The 23107-nt window shown below is 38.9% G+C and overlaps 1 protein-coding gene across 1 annotated transcript in view; it reads left to right on the forward strand.

Annotated features, from left to right (window-relative positions):
- The window catches only part of nlgn2b (neuroligin 2b), a 73163-nt gene extending 56087 nt beyond the window's left edge, over window positions 1-17076 (forward strand). Inside the window, exons 5-9 of the mRNA XM_088440695.1 lie at window positions 3423-3608; window positions 6380-6645; window positions 7961-8117; window positions 8947-9313; window positions 11197-17076. Coding sequence (XP_088296821.1) covers window positions 3423-3608; window positions 6380-6645; window positions 7961-8117; window positions 8947-9313; window positions 11197-12130 — 1910 coding nt within the window. The 3' untranslated portion in view covers window positions 12131-17076. The remainder of the gene's footprint in view (window positions 1-3422; window positions 3609-6379; window positions 6646-7960; window positions 8118-8946; window positions 9314-11196) is intronic.
- Window positions 17077-23107: the final 6031 nt, after the last annotated feature.

Consider the following 23107-nt stretch of genomic DNA (forward strand, 5'->3'; position numbering starts at 1 on the left):
TCTCATAAATATTGAAAAAAAACATCGCTTTACATATATATGTATATGGGCAGCTCGGTAGCGCACTGGTTAGCATGTCCGCCTCACAGTTAAGGGACCTGAGTTTGAATCCAGCTGCCTCCGGCCCTCCTGTGTGGATTTTGCATGTTTTCCCCGGCATCCACGTGGGTTCGCTCCAAGCACTCCGGCTTCCTCCCACTCTCCAAAATCATGCATGGCAGGTGTATTGGACATACTAAATTGTCTTTAGCTGTGATTGGCTGCGTGGATGGTTGTTCGTCTCTGTGTTGGCTGGCAACCAGTTTTTTTTTACTATACCTGTAACTGATGCATAGCCAATACATCGTAAAAAAGCCATATCGCAATAAATATGAAGATAAAACATGCTTTGCTTATGAGAATTTTGTAGAAATACAGTCATCTAATATATGTATATATATATATTTTTTTGAGTGTGTTTTTGCAAGATATATTTGTAAAAATAATTGTTTATCTCACAGCCTTTTATACGTATATCACAAGCAAAGACAGGCATGTTTTATGTTTATCCCTCTTGTCATTTATGGCTTTTTCACACAAGAATTGGGGAATTTACCTCATTCAAGAAGGGGTTTTGTTGAAGTATTTGCTATGCATTATGGGAAATGTGTTTTTTTTGTGACAATCGATTATTCACCACTTTTCATAAATCATTTTTAGATACATTAAAGGCACTTTAAGCACTTGAAAAAACATTAAAAAATGGCTTTGATCTAGTCCGTGTGTCTTTAGGTGCGATTGGCTGCGTAATCAGGTGTGCCTTATGTGTTGATACCAAATTGAAGTTGAATAGCGTTTTTTCATTGCTGTATTGGTTTGTTTTTATACTTTTGCCATATAACCCTATGTGTTTTATACTCTGGTACGCCCTGTACATGGAAATGTTCAAAAATATAGCCATTGATTGAGACTCCGCTTTATAATCCAGTGCAGTTTATAGTCCAGAAACTGCGCTAAATGTCTATTGGGACAGGCTCCAGTTGATATTGGACAGTGTAAAATTGTATTATGAATCACCCTCACCAGGTTAGGAAGACAAAATCACTCTAGGTTTAAAGTGCTGTTAACTGTAGTGTAAGTACACTGAAGAGTGCGGACTCAGATGTGAATGTTGCTCTGATTGTTATGGAGAGGTCAATTTGGTAGATAGTCATCGCTACTCATCACCACCATCACTTGCATATAATTGTCACCTTTCAGACACTTTGCAAACACGCTGCAATTTTGTACTTTATCAACTGTTTCTTTGTACTCCCTGCAGTCCATGTTGTTGCACTAATTGTATGAAAAAAATGTTACTTTTACAAAGGTAAGTGCAGCGACACTCAGTATAGAACAGAGCTCTAACGAGGCTTTGCTTCGGAATGCCTAGAGCAGGCTCAACCTTTTTTTCGATGATGAACCCCATGTGATTATTTTTCCGCCTAGTACCGCCGAATCAGCACAAAAACCTTTTGGGGAAAAAAAAAGACTTAAAACAGAGTTCTGTGCCATCTGTGGCTGATTTATCAATCTTTAAGCTGTATATTGGTGTATTTAATTCAGAACTTCCAGAAGTTCGGTCATGTAATATCATATGTTTCTGGCTCCTCGGCCTGAAAATTGATCGTGAGCAACTCAACAAAATAAAGGCATGCTTTTTTTTTTTTTTGTAAAGGAGTCACTACAACACAATTTAGCAATACGTTGCTTCATGTTCCAATTTATTTGCTCTTAATTTGAAAAGAAAAGTGGTCTTTTTGTTACATTGCTCCATTTAAATTAAATTAAATTAAAATTTGATTTACTTATACCTGCAGCAACTCTGCACCCCCTTTAGTTGTTTGATGTACCCTCAAAAGTGCTCATGCCCCCAATAGAAAACTACTGCAATAGAAGATCATCTTGCAGGTGAACCTCTGAAAATAAGCATCACAGTTCCTTTCTGATATCGAAAGGGGGCTTGGTGGAGGTGATACTGCCCAGTTTTTATTGACACTGACAGTCATGTTACTTTAACAAGGTTTATGATTATGATTTTCAGTTATAGTGGTATAAAAGTGGTATTTCAAAGTTTGTGCCCCACAGATAACTATAAACTGACCAGAATACAGAATTTATATTACATCTCTTGATTTTAAAGTTAAGATTTTTGTTTAAGGCAAAATGCATGCAGTTTTTGGCCTCTGTCCATCAATCAATCTAATCATTCAAATTATATTGTACGTTTCATATAAAGCAATCACTACCAGCATTGCCAGTTTTATAGTTTTGATATTTCTGCCTGTGAACAGAAGCGAATGAATTCCTGAGTTAACTCGCGAATGTCACTAAATCTTTGGATTGCCCAAAAAAAAAAAGTTAACACCTGGATGGCATTGAATGAGTTTGGAAAATAACTGTGACTTAAAATGCTTCACATTGTTCACGACCGGTTTAAATATAGGATCCAGGTGTGGAAAGACCAAATGAAGGTGTTGTTTGAACCAGAATCAGATCACAGCTACCAGACACCAACATCGCTTTCACGTTAAGTGGTAATTTGACCGGCTGGCGTAGAAACAATAATAATAAAAAATAATATTAAAAAAATAACCCATGATTACACTTGTGATTTTGTTGTAATTTAAGTGTGGCCTTTGCTTATTTTTCTTCAACAAGCTGTTTCCATAGTTGGGTCATGGCAAATAATTCCACCCAAAGTGTATTGCTTTCTGTGTGTCCAATCTATTGTGTGTTTTTTTCACCATTATAGCAGAAAATTGTGCTTTATTAAGATTGCTTGTTGGAACAGGAAAAGTGTTATTTAGCCTTTTGCTTTATTTTTTCTTGGAAGGTGTACATTTCATTTTCTGTTGGTTAAATTGTTAGATTTTTTCTTCATTCTCTCAGTGCAGCTTGGTATTAAATGCCCCCACAAACCGGTACCGGTCTGTGACCAGGTAGCTGACGAGCATTGGCTTTGAGGACACTCTCCTACTGAAGATCATGTTTTTGTAGTTAACTCGAGACACAGTGAACATTCTAGAGTATCATCGTTTTCAGGAGGACAAAACAAATTGATTCATATTTTTTTTGTCATTTGTCTCACAAAAACTCCGGTGCTGTTCGGGGCATGTTTGTGGGATAAACATCTATTTCCTGCCAATATTTAAAATAGTCAGCATATCACTTCAGTATCGTTGCTCTCCTGTGCAACATTGATCTGTGAAATTTACTCAAGTTAGAGTGATTTTATTTGCATTAATCCCCAGCAGATCTAAAATCTTTAGCTGTAGCGTCTGTTTGCCACACAGTCAAGGCCCATTATTATTTAATAGTTTGTCTCTGAATGCGAATGCAATATTTTTAACAGTGCCATTCTACCCCACTTACTTTTCTGTTTGTTTTAATTTGCTTTGCAGGCTTTTTGAGCACAGGGAACCAGTCTGCCAAGGGGAACTATGGTTTGTTGGATCAGATCCAGGCTCTGCGCTGGCTCAATGAAAATATCGGCCACTTTGGAGGGGACCCTGAGAGAATCACCATCTTTGGCTCAGGAGCTGGTGCTACCTGTGTGAACCTTCTCATCCTTTCCCACCACTCTGAAGGTAAGAATCTAGCTTGGGACACAAATCACATTGGAGCTTATACTTGAAAGAAAACACACAGTAGGAACCGACTCAACAGGCTTTTGTTTTCATGTGCTAATCTCACAACACCCGATAAATCCAAATTAAATCAAATTCAATTTTGATTACCTCTGCACAGTTTAATAAATGGAGGGATGTAGTAGTTTCTTATGAGGTGATACACTCAAATATACTTCTTGGAAAGAAATTGACAGCAACCTACACTATACTCCATTGTGGACAAGTTCAAAGATGTTTTACACGCATTGTTAGCAGTTAAATGATCTTGCTCATGTCATCCAAAGTGATGGAACGCATTCATCAGACATGGCACCCTCGGTTGTTTGCAGTGGTAACGAATCAGCATATCAGTTCGGGCAGTTCTTGACTTGACAGATGGATACTATAAGTAGGTATATGAACACTCTAACCTACCTTAGAGGGAACAAGCCCAGTAATCATTACAAACACACTATACACACACACACATATACATATATATATATATATATATATATATATATATATATATATATATATATATATATATATATATTTATTTATTTATTTATTTATTTATATATTTATTTATATATATATATATATATATATATATATATATATATATATATATATATATATATATATATATATATATTATTTATTTATATATTTATTTATATATCGGGCTAAAATATATGGCTTGAATTTTCTACCCCAGGTCTTCAAAGCACCCACACCCCTTTAACACTTGGTTACCTTAGTCTGTGAATCTGTCATGTGGAACTTGTAAATCCCAATTCAAATAACATCTCAGGAAGCAATTTGATTAGAGGGCATTAAGTTAAACCGTATTAGTTTAGTCCTGGTTTTATTTAAGCTTTGTGCAGGTAACTGGGCCATTATATCCATAAATCAGATTAAGTAAAAAGCACCCTGTGCAGTGGCTAGGTCACCTTGAATTTTTTGTATTTATTTTTGTCTGAATGACAGCATAGCTGATAATCCTGACTCAGAAAACAGAGACAGATGGCCGATGTTGTTTGACATTGAATTTAAGACGTTTTACATTTGTATCAAATAAACCCCTCTTCCATTTGCTATAATTATGCAGAACAAAGTATGCACACACATCCCCGAACACTTTATTAGCTCAGTTACACACTCTAACAAGGTCCCGAAAAATTGCCTTCATAAGAGTTATTATTAATGAAGTTGAATGTTCCGCAACAATATGTTTACGATTGGAATAAAATGAACCTTCATCGAACTGAAAGGCGGAATGATTTATTTATTTATTTATTTATTCTTTTTTAGCCATTGTAGTTCATGAAAAGGCCATATATTCATATTCACAAATTTCATTCCAAAAACATACATGTGTTTTTGCATTGTTGCAAGCACAATTGTATGTTTGTCAACTTGTGATATCAGTTGCTATGCAGTTGCTATGGTCATGTCACAGTTAGGTTATTTCTCACCTTTGGTTATTTTTATGTACTTATCGCCAGTGTCATATAGCCTGCTGTCTTTACTGGTATACTGGTATTAGTCTTTCTAACTAATTTGTTTGCTGATGAATCAGTTGTTGATGAATCTGTATTTAAGCTCAATGTTCTCAGTAACGCATCATCAAAGCATTGTCAACCTCCTACTTTCTTCCTAGTCTAGTTTCATATAATTTTCTGGCTCTATTATTGTACAAGTCTAGCCTAGGTCTAGTTTCCGAGTCTAGTCCGAGTTTCTCATGTTTGCTGTGGTTTTGTTGTATTTTTACTGTATCTATTGTATCTGTCTTTCTACTTTTCCACTTCGGCGTCATGCATGCTTCTGGGTCAATGCCCTCTTCTGCACGTGACACAACTCGTAGTGGTGATGCATCATAAGTTTACATACCTCTTGGGAAGCATGCACCGTCCTGTTACTGTCAGGCTGAAGCACCTTTCCAGCAATTGCGTTGGAGTATGTTTGCTTCTCGTGCCTAAGGCCACATTCTTAGTCACTCTCCATAGGTGCATTATTACTGTGGTTGTTACAATTCTTTTGTATTGAATCTCATTAAAGTGTGAAGGTGTACCTAATGTGAGTGCAAATGTAAAACCGGTAAGCGTATATCAGGTTTATGGTTCTAACAAAAGCTTCTTTCACACACTTTGAAACTGGGCTATAATTCTGAGTGAATACAGACAAAGTTGGAGCGCCTTTTAAAGGCACCGTGTGTGCTGAAGAGAGATGAACCGAGCTGAGCTTAATTGATTTCACAGGGAAAGGAGCGGGTGTGGGGCACAACGCAGAATATGCTGTGTATGTGTGTGGGGTTAATTATTAATGACAGAATCTGCAGATAAAAAAAGAGGGACAGCAAGCCACTTTACATAACTGCAGCAGTGCAACAGTGGAAGTATTTTTCTTAAATCTTAAATCTGGCTTAATGTGACCGTATGCAAGTTGGTCACCACTCACCTTGCCACTATATCACACATGTACTTACCTAAGGTCTTTACGTATTCTTTGTTCATGCTAACATAGCTGCGTCTTCATCTTGCTTCCAATGGAGTGCTCTATAAATGGTCTTCCTCCGAACTATGCATTATTTAGGCTCACTAAAGGCAGTGAATGCATCTTCTGCTGCCAGCAAAAGTGTGTCACTGTAAAGCAAAACAGAAAAAAAAAAACTTAGAAAAAAATATGTTCACAATTACTATATGTTTCTGTTCAGCATTCTTCATGCTCTCCTGCCTTGTTTGTAGGTTTGTTTCAGAGGGCCATTGCACAAAGTGGCTCTGCCATTTCCAGCTGGTCGGTCAACTACCGACCGGTCATGTACACCAAGATTCTCGCAAAGAAGGTTGGTTGCACTCTGGGGGATATGACGGAGTTGGTCGACTGCCTGAGGAGGAAGAGTTTCCGCGAACTGGTGGACCAAGACATACAGCCTGCACGCTACCACATTGCCTTTGGACCTGTAGTCGATGGTGACGTGGTGCCTGATGACCCCGAGATTCTAATGCAGCAGGTCAGTGTGACAGACTTCCAACTTGTGCTGTCAAGAGATTAAAAGATTGAGACAAATTAATTTGGATCTGCAATTCATCTAATGAATCGCTTTTTAATCTCACCTAAACAAAAATTCGAATTGTTGTGGCAAAAACAGAAAAGATGCCTCACTTTAACAGCTGCTTTTGTGACCATTTACTTTCTAGTGGTTTTGAGATTAGTCCCAAGTACTTCAGTTAAGGTGCAGTTTTTTTCTTTCACCCACCCCATAAAAATTAAAATAACACTAAAATAAAACAATCTATCGTGTCTATTACAGGCATTCTCAAAAACAGGGTGTTCTTGAGTTCAGTTTGGCAAAAAGCTTTGCCATGACTCGCTACATTATCATCTATGTTGCTAACATTAGATGTGGCTGCAGTTGCAGCTGTGTGCTTTGCATTGATGTGGTAAGCTTAATTTGCGCTCTTCTGTGGAAAGCAAGTTCCTTCTCAGAAATAATGTGTATTGCTCCACCTTTATCAAAGGTGCTGCAGGGGCATTTTTTAAAGTTACATTCAGAAAAATAAGTCTCACATGCGCTTCCATTTTCACCTCTTCCTTCTGCTTGCCCTCTCACCCACAACAAGAGCCTATTAGGTCATGCCAAACACAATAACAGATCATTTTGGATTTCCAACACAAGAAGCCTTATGCATAAAAACAGATCCAACCAACATTCAGATTACATAAATTTAGAGACTAAAAATTTGATTAACCCGACTGAAAAAAATAATGCTTTAATTGATTACAGTGCATTGATTATTTTGGCAATAGTACTTCATTCAGCATCACTCTGTCACCGGTATGCAATAGGATATTGGACACCGTTGGCATAAAATACAACTTTGCAAGTGGAATCCCTTTAAGGCATGGGTGTCAAACTCATTTTTATCATGGGCCACATTGTAGTTATAGAATCTGTCGGAGGGCCATAGCGAATGTGAAGTGAAATAGATTTTACACATTTTGAAAACAGAGGCCGCAAAATACTGTTCAAAGGGGTTAATGGTAACAAAAAAATGTGTAAAAGTTGTAGAAAACATGCAAAATTTGCTATTTTAGGCAGAAATTGAAAATCATAATTAGCATTTTGTGGGCCATATTGAATGATGTGGCGGGCCGGATCTGGCCCCCGGGCCTTGAGTTTGACACCCGTGCTTTAAGGTGTTCAAATATATATTTTTTCTATTTAGTGGTATGTTGCTCTTTTGATCGAATGAAGCAGTATGTTGTCGCTTTTGACCGTATGAAGTGTGTGAATCATTTTGTGTTTTGTTTTTTTTTTCCACTAGGGTGAATTCCTGAACTACGACATATTGCTAGGTGTAAATCAAGGAGAAGGCCTGAAGTTTGTGGATGACACTGAAGGAGGGGACGATGGGATATCTGCTCCCTCGTTTGACTACACCATCTCCAACTTTGTGGACAATCTTTATGGATACCCAGATGGTCAGCATCCTTACGTCACCAATTTACATTCATCATTTTAGGGACACACCAAATGTAAAGCAAAATGTAAAGGATCATTTTCCCTGACCATTTTTTTAAAATATACATGAAGTCATTTTAACAAGTAAATGTCACAATTCCCCCACAAACCTAAACATAACAGTGCGAGACCAGTAGTCCACTGTATTGCTCTTGAGACCTGGCATTTATTAAAATATTAAATATTTGTTCTGCTGAGCTGTTCGAATGAACCCAACAAAAGAAGTGGTTTAAATTTGTGTATATCAGGAGTGTTCAAACGTTTTCATTTTCTTAAAGAAAAATGGAAGGACGCAAGGGCCACATGCAAATTATTCTGCTTTTTTTTCTAAACACGCTAAAATCAAGCAAGCAAGTAATTAAAATATATTATCTCTACCCCATTTGCTAAACTGCTACATAAGAGCTTTCTCATAAATATTATCGGGCAAATAGTTAATAATTTCTCAAGATTTTGAGGTAGACAAAAACACAGTTTCCGACCTGACTAAATAGTGACACATCTGCATTGAACAGCAAGCAAATTTCATCTCCACAATCAGAGCCAAAACAAGAGCAACTTATTATAAATTGACCAGTTTTAGAATTTTAGTTTGTATTTACTTGAGGTTAACATTGTGATTGTGGTTTGGACATCTTAGCGTTGATGTTTCTGAAGAACAAACATGTTTGCACCCATTCAATTTGCTCATGCAATACACTTACAGTTTGATTGTTTGTGAAGCTAACTTCACTCAATTTTGCCCTCTGTGTTGTCCAAGTTAATTCATAAGGTTTTGTTTCCTCCCAGGTAAAGATATCCTGAGGGAAACCATAAAGTTCATGTATACAGACTGGGCTGACCGGGACAACAGTGACATGCGTAGGAAGACCCTCTTGGCTCTTTTCACAGACCACCAATGGGTGGCGCCAGCCGTGGCCACCGCCAAATTACACGCCGAGTTCCAGTCTCCCGTCTTCTTCTACACTTTCCACCACCACTGTCAGACAGAGGCAAGGCCTGACTGGGCTGACGCGGCTCACGGAGATGAGATCCCCTACGTGTTTGGTATTCCCATGGTTGGAGCCACTGATTTATTCCCTTGTAACTTCTCCAAGAACGATGTGATGCTCAGCGCTGTGGTTATGACATACTGGACCAACTTTGCCAAGACGGGGTAAGCATTTTGCAAAATGAATAAGATGCCTCAAAAGTCAAATCTGTGCTTATTCTATGAAGCTGTGTACAATGCAAAGAAAATCATGTCAAACTAGAATTGTTCCAATCTGGTCGAACTTGATTCAATTTTAAGTAAATATTCTTAACGACACTTCTAGCCATTTTAAATATATAAATTTAGCTTGGAATTGGAAATAAAATTATCTTTCAACTCATTAATTCCCAAAGAAATGTTTTTTTTTTTTTAATTTGTAAATTAATGGGCAGCACGGTGTAAGAGTGGTTTGCACATTTGCCTCGAAGTGTCGAAGCCTATACCAGCTGTCTTCGGGCAGTAGGCGGGGAATACCCCGAGCTGGTTGCCAGCCAATCATAGGGTGCACAAAGATGAACAAACATTCACACGCAACAGCACACCTAAGGGCAATTTGTAATGTCCAATATTCCTACCGTGTATGTTTTGGGAAATGTGGGACGAAACCGGAGTACCCGGATAAAACCCACGCAGGCACGGGGGGGAAATGCAAACTCCACAGAGGACGGCTAGAGTGTGACTTGAATCCATAACCTCTGCACTGTGAGCTGGGCATGCCAACCACTTTTTGCAACCACTGCCCTTCATTTAAAATCTACCTGTGGAATTAATAAGAACAAAAATTGTATCTTACCATATACAAACATATATGCATTATATATTTAGTATTCAATTTAGTTTAGTTAGTTGCAGTGATTTTGTTTTAGAAACCTACCTGGGTAGAGCTGCCGCTTCACTGCTGGCAATCTACAACCACAATGCAATGTGATTATCGGTGGTGTACGTAATGATCCGTCATCTGAATATTTGTGTGTTTTTACTATGGTGGCCAGTGAAAAAACACCATTGTCGCAATACACACACTTAATCCAGCGCATATCTATTTGCGTTACTCATGTGCTTTCCGTTGCTCTGCAGCTATCATGGAAATAAATATTATAGTCGTTTTATGATACACGAGAGGCAAATTAAATCATGAAAAAAATAAGAGAAAAGCAGATTATTATTAAGGTATTGTGCCTTCCTGCACGTTCATCTCAGAATAATCTCACCCAATAATGGCGTTTCTAATGGTGACTGTGTTCTACTTGTTGAAACTCGTCACATGATAGATTGGCTGGTTTGTATAATGAGTGTTGTAACACCTCTGTAAAGTGTAAATTTTCTTGAAAAAAATCTTTGTATGTTGCCAGGTTATAATGATTTTGGAGTTTTCATTTCATTTTTTTTCATTTCGAAATTTTTTTTTTGATTTGTTTTGTTCATACTAAATTAGATGTGATTGGGTGCATGGATGGTTGTTCGTCTCTGTGTGTCCTGCAATTGGCTGGCAATCAGTTCAGGGTGTCCCCCGCCTAAGCTGCTACAGAGAATAGAAAGATGGATGGATTTCTTTGGTTTTAACTACTATTTTAGGAGCAAAGTAGTTGGTTTTTTTTGTTTTGTTTTTTTAGTTTTTAATGTTTTGTGAAGATGCATCATTTTAGTTTAACTGTTTTAAGTTTTAGTTTTAGTTTCATTTGAGTTTTTTAACATATGTCTTAAGAACATTTTAAGAACAATTGCGACCTTGATAGAACCCTAATGAATCCCTGATGTGAACTCGCATTCGCTACTTTTGTCAAGATTTGCAAATGTTCACATCTCAGTGGGAAAGAAGCTTAACACCAATTTCATTTTTATTTAATTTAATTGATGAGAACATCCATCCATCTGTTATCTTCACCACTTCCCCTCTTGAGGGATGCAGGGGCACTGAAGCCTATTTTTACTATGTCTTTGTTTTTCTAACTATGTATAACATTGGTTACAACGACACTTTCAATCTCCTTAATTCTGTTTTCCAGTGATCCTAACCTACCGGTTCCTCAGGACACCACGTTCATCCACACCAAGCCGAACCGTTTTGAGGAAGTCATCTGGACCAAGTTCAGCTCCAAAGACAAACAGTACTTGCATATCGGCCTCAAGCCGCGCGTCAGGGACAACTACCGGGCCAACAAGGTGGCCTTCTGGCTGGAGTTGGTCCCACACCTCCACAGCCTCCACAAGCAAATAATCAGCTCCATCACGACACGACTGCCGCCTGGAGGGAACTCCCACGGTAAGATCAACCACAACACTGGAACCCACTCTACCAGGCACCCCGTAATCTCCACCTACCCGCCGGAGCCGGACGGCTCAGAGAGGCCCCGCAACACTCCCTTCCCTCCTGAGACGAGGGACTACTCCACGGAGCTGAGCGTGACGGTGGCGGTGGGCGCTTCTCTCCTTTTCCTCAACGTGTTGGCCTTTGCTGCACTTTACTACAAGCGAGACAAGCGCCACGAACTCATGCAGCGCCGTCACCGCCGCCTGTCCCCGCAGCGCGGCGCCACCATGGGCATGGGCATGGGCGTGGGCCTCGGAGTGGTCGGGGCCCCGCCGCACAACGACCTGGCCCTGAGCCAGGAAGAGGAGCTGATGTCACTGCAGATGAAGCAGCAAAGAGTGGAGCTGGAGCACGGCACGCCCCTCCCTTCCCGCGGCATCCACGGTGACCTGGAACCTTTGAGGCCCCCGGTGTGCCCGCCTGACTACACGCTGGCGCTGCGGCGGGCGCCGGAGGATGTGCCGCTCATGACCGCCAACACCATCACCATGATCCCCAGCACCATCAGCAGTATGCAGCCCCTCCACCCTTTCAACACGTACCCACCCGTCCCGGCCCCGTCCACCACACCTGTCCCCAGCCACAGCAACAATGCCTTGCCGCACCAACACTCCACTACTCGCGTATAGGACCCGGCACAACCATACATCGTCACCCTCATCACCCTCTTCTTTACTCGACATTTTTCATGAAGCCCTTAAATAAAGCTGCAGTTTGTAAGATTTTAAGCAGTGACAAATACCTCTACCAACGTAATCGCGGGTCAAGGTTGGCTTGGCTGTGATTGCTGAGAGACAAGCAATTACAAATACCATTGTGCAGCAAAATCTTATTCTTCCGCTTGCTTTGCTCACTCATAAAACCCCTCCCCAGCACTCAAGGACCCAAATTTGGTCACAAATTCAAAAGGTGAACTGAGGACACCAAAAGTCATGATGTGGCCGTGATGTCGTGGCACTGCATTTAAGCACTTAGTAGGCATCTAATCAGATTGCGCTGATGTCGGCCCTGCACCGCTCACAGCCTATCGGGGGCACATTTTCATGGCATTTGAGGTTCATTAGGATGTGCAGTGATATATCAGCTAGCGTTACAGGCCTCAATTCATTTCTTACATTGACATGTCAGTTCGGCTTTCATGTGGAATTTATGAGTGCAACACAGTTTGCAGTCTGTATTCCTCTGCTGATTTTAAACATAGCTAATAGCAGAGTCGTTTCCCATCAAATTCTAATTGAATCAAAGAACACCATAGATAGAAGCTTATCTTTATTTTCCGTCAACTCAGGACTAAAGATGTAGAAAGGTGAGATGGTTAAAGCATTTGCTAAGAGGGATGGAATGAGATTAAAACAAGGGATGCGCCGAAAAGGCTATTAAAATCAAAACATTACCTCCAAAATGGATGTTTTAGTGTCGCAAAAACCAGCAAGCATCTTTCTAAATTTCACAAGCACACGTGAGAAAGAGTGCCGTTGCAATGAAAAACGATAAGAACAATAAGAACCACATGATGTCCTAAAATCGGCAATTCAATCGGCAATTCGGGGATGCTTAAAATGACAAATATTTGGTGACATTGTATTGTATGATGGCTGTTGCCACTGTTTGTCTCACTATCTAGCATAAATTAGCCAAAAGCACTCAAGACCCCATACGGGAGATCAAGAGCTGCTGGATAACTTTACAAAATCAATTTAATAGATGTAAATGACTGCACACTTAGACGCTGACAGCCTGACACAGTTGCCGTTCCTACTGATCACTTTTTAACACACCAGGCTGACTCAACACCGTGCCTGTGATTCACTTCATCTCATAGAAAACTTTGAGGAAAGATTTGTATAAAATCGCAATAGAAAAAAAGTAGTATGCTGCGAAGCGCAATTTAAATTCAACTGAAAGAAATGTTGCGTCTCGCCCGCCCCTACTAATTATTTAATCAGATTTCTCTGATATCACTCCTATGCTGCTTGGGTTTTTTTTTTATTTTTTATTTTTTTAAGAACAGTATTTGAGGGTTGTAATTGAGTGGGGCGGCCACCTCACAGTTCATGATAGGTATATTGGACACTCCAAATTGCCCTTTGGTGTGTTTCTGAGTGGTTGTTCATCTCTGTGTTCCCTGCGATTGGCTGACAACCAGTTGAGGGTGTCCCCTGCCGAGTAACAGCTTGGCTAGGCACCAGCATGCAAGCGACCCTAGTGAAGATAAGCTTCTATAGAACATTGATAGATGGATATTATTAGAAGTGACATTTTTTGTGAATTCAGCTCACTATTCATTTTGTACATTCTAGCTCCTGTTTGTTTGTTTGTTTGTTTGTTTTTTCTGCTATGCTGAAAATCATAGCATCAATTCATGCAATATGCTCAAATGTTAAGTGTCTGATTCTGGACAAGAACTAAATCATTATGTGACAAGGTTGTCATGGTAGCGCTGTGAAGTCATCGCACTTACGGAACATCCAATCAGATCCCTCTGAGATCATCATCTACTCCACAGAGCCTCTCTCTGCAATTTCTGTGTTTTATAAGCTCAATTTAAGTGACAAGACTTATCTAAAAGCTCGTGACTATTTCTCGGAAAAAATTGCTAAATATAATCCGTGACGCAAAGTGAATAATGTTTGCTTGGTCCACACGTGTATTTGTGGGTTTACGAACGGTCAAAAGAATTCATCCATTTATGACGTATGACACACATAAGCTCTGCCGGAGACAATTTATGCCCAAACACTCTGTCTGTCACGAGCCAGTAGTTTCTTGAAATTTACAAATTGCAGCTTTAAGGCCCAATCTGGAAGTGTGACATGGTCATGTGATTTTTAACAAGATGCTACAACAGCTGGTACTTTGTGTTTTTGTGTGAAAATTTGACAGTGTAGTTTAAAAAAAAATAGGGATTTTCCTTTCTCGTTCTTGGATGTGTCATTTTGACATTTCCAGATTGGGGCTTCAACTTTTGGGCGGTACAAGTAAGAAAGCAAGTCATATTCAGTTTAGGGGCGGAATTCTGGCTGCATCTCATCCACGGTGGTTCTGCTCTTTTTTTTATTTGTTTCTCTAAACACGCTCTCACATACACAAACACACACAACCCATTTCGATCTTTCTGTTTCTTTGCTGCATCATAGCATCTGCCCACCTCTTTCATTTCATTAACTCATTAACACAATTTTTTTCCCCTTTCATGCAATCCCATCAAGACTCTTATCCCCTTTTGGAGTCTTTTATACAAAAAAACAACACAAATGTAAATGATGTATTATTAATAAATTGTAAGGATATGAATGGGGTGGGGGGAAGATATTCTAATATCTCATTTTTACCAGCATTCTTGGTGCCAAGTACTGTGATAAAGTTCCTCTCTCGCTGGCATCCAGTGGACTGCCTGGAGAGGTCCACGCTGACTTTATCTTCACTGAAGGAATTACCATCATAAAAGTGCCAACCTTTTCATTTTTGTTTTTGACAAACACACACAAACAACTTTTCCACTGTGGCTGGTCTCTTCTTTTAGAGAACATAGATTCAGTATATCCTAATTTAAGAACAAAACATGGAGTTTTCTTCATTACTTTGCATGATATTGTTTACCCTTAAGAGTGTGGACAGGAAAAGTTTTTTTTCAAGTAATTTTGCCAACACGACTTCATAGATTTTTTTGGGGGGTGATTTCAAAATCAGCTGCACTTTGTGGTACTTCAACAAATATTAAAGTATTAAGAGATGAATATTGTGTAAAATTATAACAGAGTAAATATTTCCTCTTTATTTTTCTCACATTCTAACGCAGAGGCTGTGCCCCATGATCACAAAGACTGATCCCTCAAGCCTCTTTTTGTTTATTTTGCTCTTTCTCTTATCTTTTGCCAACGGTGATGTTTGCAGAGTTGATGTGAAGAAACTACTTTATGTTACAGGAAGTTAAAAAAAAAAAAAAAACGACATGATGTAGTCTACATTAGGTTTGTGTATATGACCAACATTAGCCACATGCTTTGCGTGTTTGAAGACTGCCTAACACCTATCTTCCCACTTTTTTTGTTGCTTTCCTCAACCAAGCGGGAGAATGAGATCTATTTATGATGGTGAGAACCTTGCAAAAGTGCATTTTACATCACTTGCACAACTGAATATGGACATACTGAAGAAAACCCAGTGACACTGAGACTTGACTGAATCGTGATTCAGTGATGTGATGTTGAATTAGCTTGTCACAGCAATCAATGCACAGAGGATGCATTCAAAAAAAACTGATGAAAAAGAATTATGTTAGGCATTATTCATAGTACAAAATCAAGGGGAATGGTACTTTCTCTGTAAATGTTCTGCATCCTGAGGATAACAACACAAGGAAGCCCAGGACTGCCATTCCTTCCAGGACTTGAGAGGACAAAAAAAAAAAGAAAGAAGAAAAAAAAAACATACAAAATCCAACACGCGGACAAAACTGTACATTTTTTTAAATGTAAGAGGACAAACTGGGATTTGTAAATATTATTTGTCGTTTGGTTTTGATTGACTGGCGGAACTTTCTGTTTGTGACAACAGGTGCAAAAGTTTAGACGATTTACTTGATTTTAGCTCTTGTGTATGTTTAATTTGTCTTTTCTTCTACAGCTCCTGAGCAAATTCCCAAAGGTTATGGGAGCGTGACTAGCCTACCTTAAAAAAAAAAAAAAAAAAAGATGAAATTTCAAGTCAGATAAGGGGCTCAGGTAGGCTTTCATATTGTGGTAATAAAACTGCATCTGACTGTCCAAGGAAATCCATGGATTTATCCCATTGGTTGTGGAAGCAGCCTTCAACTAAAATAAGTCCTTTCATTGGTTGTAAAGCCAAAGAACAGGTGCAGAGAACAGATGAAAGAAAGTCAATAAAGAAGTGATAAGGCAGATATTTTGAAATGTGCTCCAAACAAACCATAGAATATTACCTGTGATACTGTTGGGTGCAAATGTTAATTGTTAGTGTCTCATATTGTCTTCAGTTGTCATATGGTAGAACTTGTCACCGGGAGGGTGGAAAACCTTGCATGCCCTCTCGGTCGTATTTCGGGATCTTTTCATGGTGATTAGTTTGCTTAACTTTTGCAACTTTGTCTACACAATGTTTAGAGGTTGGCTTAAAAAAACTGCTCAAGAGTTTGTCAGGGGTTTGTGTTTGCTGCTCTTCTAAAACGATTAAGGGACGTTTGTAAGAGGTCTGGAAAAGCCAATGGGAAATGGAAGCACACTCACCAAGTTTACATGTTTACACTAAACAGTTTTGATGTTGGCGTTTGCTCATGAGAAGGGGGACAAAAGCATTGAAAATGTGTCAATTTATCCTTTGTAGCCTCCAACATTTGTTGCTAGACTGGTAAAATGATGGCTTGCACCTGTTTGTCTTGTTCATTTAGTCTCATTTCGTAACATGCTTGGAGCTTCAGATACTGTGAGAGAGCATCATGACCGCACAGGGGTTGAAATAATTAAAGTTAATATTTCTATTTCAAATAGAGGCTATTACACACTGTATGTTGTGTATCCAAACTGGAAAACATTAAAAACAAACATTGTTAAACAAATTCTTTGCCGTCATCCTTTTGGGCGATATCGTTAATAGAAGGGTGTGATCAATTCGCCTAAATATCACCAGGGGTCGCTAGAGGTGGCCAGCTAAATCCCTGTACTGCGACTGTTGAGAGGAAATTGTGAACACACACACACACACACACACACACACACACACAAAAGCATTGGTGAACCTTTGGCAACAACTAGTGCCATTTTGGTAAATTTTGGCGATCTTGAAGGAACACTGAAAAGATCAAAAGAGATGTTATCTTTGCCATCACTCAGCAACGTTTGGCCCGTTGTGGGAAAGGGGCTTAAGACATTAAAAAAAAAGATTCTTAAACCCCTACCCCACTAAAATGTGAGTTATGACAGGCAGAGAATGAGCGTTCACGTCAGGGTTCATTCAAGACCACAATTGTTCTTGACACATTCTTAAGACATTCTAAAGTCTAGTCTTAGTTGGCATTTCGCAGGAAAAGTTCCAACATGTTTCAAATGTTCTTGTGACAGAGAAAACATCTGAACAATTAACACAGTTTCAGAATTTCTTAAGGACAATTGAGACGTTGCACGTAAATGGACTAATAAAGAGCTGTTGCCGAATCTTGCCGACATTTGACTGGGTAGCATTTGCCCCTCAGTGGAATATGGGCTTTGTTCTGAAACAAGGACATTTTGAACGTTCATAACTTGTTCGAAATACTATTGGTAAAGTTTCAAAATGTCTTAGAAACAACTTAAGAGCAATCATGACCTTGATCATTTGCTGCTTTTGTCTAAATTTGCAAATATACGTCATCTCGATGAGAAAGGGGCATTAAAGAGGAAGCCAAGAGAAAAAAAAAATAATAATAATACAGTATGTTCTATGTGGAGACACTAGGGTAAACGCAATATTCAAATTAATATTGCACATGTGGAATAGGAATTAAAAGGCAAATTCCCCCTTTTTATCCATCTTGAGGTACAGCCTTTTTGCCATTTGTCGTCGACTGAATATGACGTCACGGTTGCTCAGGGCCAATCAAATTTACATGCCATTTACAGTGGGAAAAAGACCCACAGTGAGTGTTTTTTGTAAACAACTTCTGTGGCTAAGATAGTCATACTAAAATTACTTGGAATCATTTGGAATTGTGGAATTGTTTTCTAAATGTTTCCTCATTGTGTCTTTGTCTCAACCCCCCCCCTGAATTCAAAATAATTTGCGTTTGAAAGAACTGTCTTGAAAGATTGCTGCAATAAGAACTTTAATTAATCCCCCAAGGGGTAGAATGTCTCCTAATTTATGGATGATGTAAACTACATTCGTCTCCTTTGTCTAAGCTTCAGCACATTCATCATAAATAGATTATATTGTTCAGATGACGGATGCGGACTTTATTGGCATCATTTCTCTCTTGTGCTCAACTCAATTACTCCTGAACATAATGGTTTTCCCTGTGAGCAACATTTTTGAAGTACTGCACGTTCATCACTAGATGGCAATGTACACTTGTAATTCAAGGTTATTTGGCTACAGTACAACCTGCTTTTTATATGAGAAACAAACAGTGTTCAAACAGAATTAGGGATATTGTGCAATACACCTCTGCATATTTTACATAGAGTATTTATTACACTTCTGAGTTTGGGGGCTCACGGGGCGTTTTGGGATGATTGGCATGCACCACTTTATGTGTTCTTATTCTGAGATAGATAGATAGATAGATAGATAGATAGATAGATAGATAGATAGATAGATAGATAGATAGATAGATAGATAGATAGATAGATAGATAGATAGATAGATAGATAGATAGATAGATAGATATGATTTATTTTATTGCTGTTATCGACAGTGGGTATTATTAATATTGAATTATTACACGAATAATGCAAACTTTCATTTTGCTTGGGCCTCTTTTATCCTACCCCATAAGTAAATGGCTGTATGGGCGTTTACATGCCGTTTGAAAATCTCCTTAATATGGTTCGACATGCTGTGGATCATATCCAAAATGTATGGCACCCGTATTAGATATCAAATATGCTTTAGTAGTTGTCCATTTTTGCCCTGGGCTGCAGCCCGCATGCCAATTGAAACCGTTAGTCAGATGAGTGGGGCAACAATCCTTCACTGCCCAAGTAAATCATTTAGAGTGATTGAGCATTGTTATTCATCCAACAATCAACCATCTTGCCTTTCAAATCTAATTTGGAGTCATGGCAATCATGACTAATGTAGGCCTATCCAGTAATGCAGTTATCTAAACAGGCGTTGTTCTTTTTTTTTTTTTTTCGGCTGCCAGCATTTTGAGCATGTTGAATTTTACACTTTCTTGTTGTATACTGCAGAACACTTGGCACTTAATGTAATGCTGGGACTGAATAGGATTTGAGACATGATACAGTACTGAATCATAGAGAATCACATAGTGAATCGCACCTATGTAGTGTGTAAGCATTTTTACATATAAATCATGCAAAACCTAAAGCTGGGGTGTCACTTTACCTTCAGAAATGTTTTAGAACTGATTCCTCCCATTTTTTCACTTAATTCATTCAATCCCAAGGACATATTTTCTTTTTTTTTATGTGTCAAAACATAAATGTCAAAGCATTTTCCACAGTTTTTTTTTTTAAGTGTTTGGCTAAAAGAGCATTTAAAATGGCCAGTACAGTAATCAATTTAGTAGCAGCCATTTTTAGGTGCTCCTTTAGCCAAACATTCGGAAATTGTTGGAAAAAAAAGTACTACTAAGTATTAAGTAATAAAATATTTAAATAAATACCAGGGATTAAATGTCTAGACTCTTTAAAAAAAAAAAAGGTGTAAAAAATTGTCTTTGTGAGTAAATGAGTGAAAAGGGAAGTCAACCTGAAAGTTTTTTGGTTTTTATTTAACTAGCATTTTCTACATTTCTCCTCTCTTCTTAACACGGCATTCTAAATAATCTTTCATTTGTGGATTATGAATTAAGCAACAAAAATCCACCAGTTTTTCCAACTCAAGGAGCGGCCATTTTATCTATTGTTGTCGACTAAAAATGACATCACATTTGCTCAGGGCTCAGGTGATGACCAATGGTTGCTCACCTTCGTTCTGAGTTTGGTCATGTGACATTCACAAGCTGAGCTGTGTTTGGTCATTACCTGAGCCCTAAGCAACTGTGATGTCATGTTTACTTGACAATAAGTGGCAAAATGGATGCTCATGAGAAGAATCGAATGAGTGGATTTTATTGCTTAATTCATAATCCACAAACACAATATCAATTCTAGTGATGATGCTGAGACCATAACGTACGTTCGTGTAGTTTTGATTTTAAACATATATATTTTGCTCCCCTCTTCCTGAATCAAGTTTGCACATTCAGATTCAGAAAATGGAACCGTCTATTCCATGAGTGGGGAATTTTGGCACTTGAAAACTAAAAAGTCATGAGAAAGTCATGAGAAAGCCTGTTAAGAAATTTTGCAGATTATTAGGGCGTTTACATTTCTGTGAACCAAAAACCTCTGACTTGAGAGAAAGACCTCACAACTACTATTCCACCATACTGCTTCTGGGAATATAAGCAAGAAAACAAAATGCTCGTGTGTTGCAAAGTAATCATGCAATAAATACTCATCGACAATAGGCAGCAGTACATCACTTTGAGACAAGATCTTAAGGGGTAACTACCAGACGTCAGTCTCGCTTATTACTGCCACTTGTGGCTGCAACCATCTTGTCTCAAAGTACTGTGTCAGTGACAGTGATGGAGAACTTTTTGAAAATTCTAAATCAGAACTGGACCCTGAACAACATTTTGAGCACAAGTGGAGTTAAATAAAAAACGTTTTTGCTGTTTTTAATTGATGTTGTTAAAACTTTGATTAGAATGACTATAAATTCTTAATAAAGACTACAGAGCTACATTTAAAAAAAATGGCTGATGGTGTGCCTCAAGATTTCCTCAAAGAAAAAGTGTGCTTTAGTTGAAAAGGATTGAAAAACAATGACATGGCATTGACGTAAAACCATCCATCCAGTCACCAATTACGTTTATAGAATGTCTTCTGGGTTTAGGACATTTTTTTAATGAGCTTCATTTCCAGCACACTAAAAATCTATAGTGTCCTTGCTTTTACACTTTGAGGTAGTTTAAAAACCACTCATAGGAAACTGACTAACATACTTCTGGAAAGGTATCCAATAATCCTGCAGTTGTTTATACCACCCACTTGGTGGCAGTGTGGGTCCGTTTATTAATTGTTGCCCCTGTAGTTTATTTGCTGTGTAAAGCACAACTTTGTCTGGATGATCAAACTGGACTGTTAATGCCAAGGTAGTCATTAATAATTTTGCTGCAGGGGCATTTTCTTATCTTGCTTTGCTTTGTAGGTTCATGAAAAAAGTGAGTCAAATTTCTAACCATTAAATCTGGATTATAAATGAATGTGGCTCTTGCTGCCAGTTACACGTTTAGACCGCTTGGAATAATATTTTTATTTATCCGGGAGATTGAGCCGGATGCACAAGATGCACGTCAAGGTGAATTTAAGCCAGCAGAGGGCCACATCCAACACAATTTGGCCTGAAAAGCACTCCGCGTTAGTTCTGCACCAAAGATTGCTGATTGGTCTAAATAAACACATGACTTCGAGTAATACCCAATAGGGATTGAGTGGATCCAGGTTGTTGCTATGGCATTTCAGAGACAGCTGCTTGTAGTTTGCTCTCCTCTTTGCATTTCATCCGGTTTTTTTTTCTTCTCCTACTGTGCACTTTCGACCGACGCCCCGAAAAATTTACAACCCAAGGTGGGTAAAATGAGAGTGGAGGCGTCGGGTGCTCCATTTGCACATAAAATTCACCTCTTTTCTTCCATCATTTGGACTCAGTAAGCTCGCGCAGCCCCTCCCATCTGTTGAGACTGTACGAATAAAAATCGGCTGTATGCATGAATACGACAAGACGAGCACAAGCGCAAAAACTCTGCATGAATTAATATTTAACGTCAGACTCCCTCTAAGCGTTGTATGTGTTATCATGGAATGTCCCCATCTCACTCAATTTAAAATGACATCCCTCAAATAACAATTCATTAATTCCGTTTATGTTCTGGTAAAAAAAAAAAAAAAAAAAAGGTTCGTGCCATGTCTATCTACTTGCAGCTGAGAAAGAAAAATAAATAATGCACGTACATGAAAGTGGAATATACTGTATGACATATCTATTTCTCTGTGCTGGCAGTGGTCCAACTCTACAAACACACGCACACACACGCTGAAATTAAAGGGCCCCATCTACGCCCCTCCTCTGCCCCCCTGTCACCAGGAGGGATCACCGACATTCATATAACTGGATTAACAATGTTGCTCACCCGCCGTATACAGATATGAAGCAATCGGCGGCCACCTTACCTTGCCTAGCTCGAACGCAATTTTTTTCTTCACTGCGTTTTCACGTTACTTACTGTGTTTCTACGTAGAGATTGTACTGTTGAGGAGCGATGTGATATTTGTGCATTCTATTGCTTAGAAAACTGATCATGATTATTTTGTCCTATAAAGTATATCTGTGAGTACCACTCAAAGATTCGCATGCAAAATGTAACCAGAACAGTCAACAAAAAATGAACGCAATGTTTAGTGTAAGGGGGATAAAAGTCATGCATCGCGAGCATAAAACAATTATGATCAATGAGACTGTGATTGGGAGGTTTTCAGTACCCTATCAGATATCCTGATATAAAACGTGCATTATATTTTTATTATCGGTAAAATAAACATAAAATTGCACTAGCAACGTAAGATGGCTGCCTCCTGGCTTCACCATTAAGGGTCAGGAGGGAGTCCAATGTTTTATTCGTCGGTGGTCGGTCACTCATTCTATCCTCTGATTGGCTCATACTTTGTGATTGACAGTTTGTTGGCCCGCCTCCTCGTTGAGCCCAAGCACCGGAGAGCGGCTTGGAAACAGGAAGAGGACAAGAGGGGGGAGAAAAGACACGGTGGAGAGGATCGGGTGAGACAAGGTGGTGAGGAGTGAAAGGGAGGAAAAGGGGTGCA

The sequence above is a fragment of the Hippichthys cyanospilos genome, chromosome 18, assembly GCF_059441005.1.
Source record: "Hippichthys cyanospilos isolate Australia breed blue-spotted pipefish chromosome 18, RoL_Hcya_1.0, whole genome shotgun sequence".
In the NCBI taxonomy this organism is placed as follows: Eukaryota; Metazoa; Chordata; class Actinopteri; order Syngnathiformes; family Syngnathidae; genus Hippichthys; species Hippichthys cyanospilos.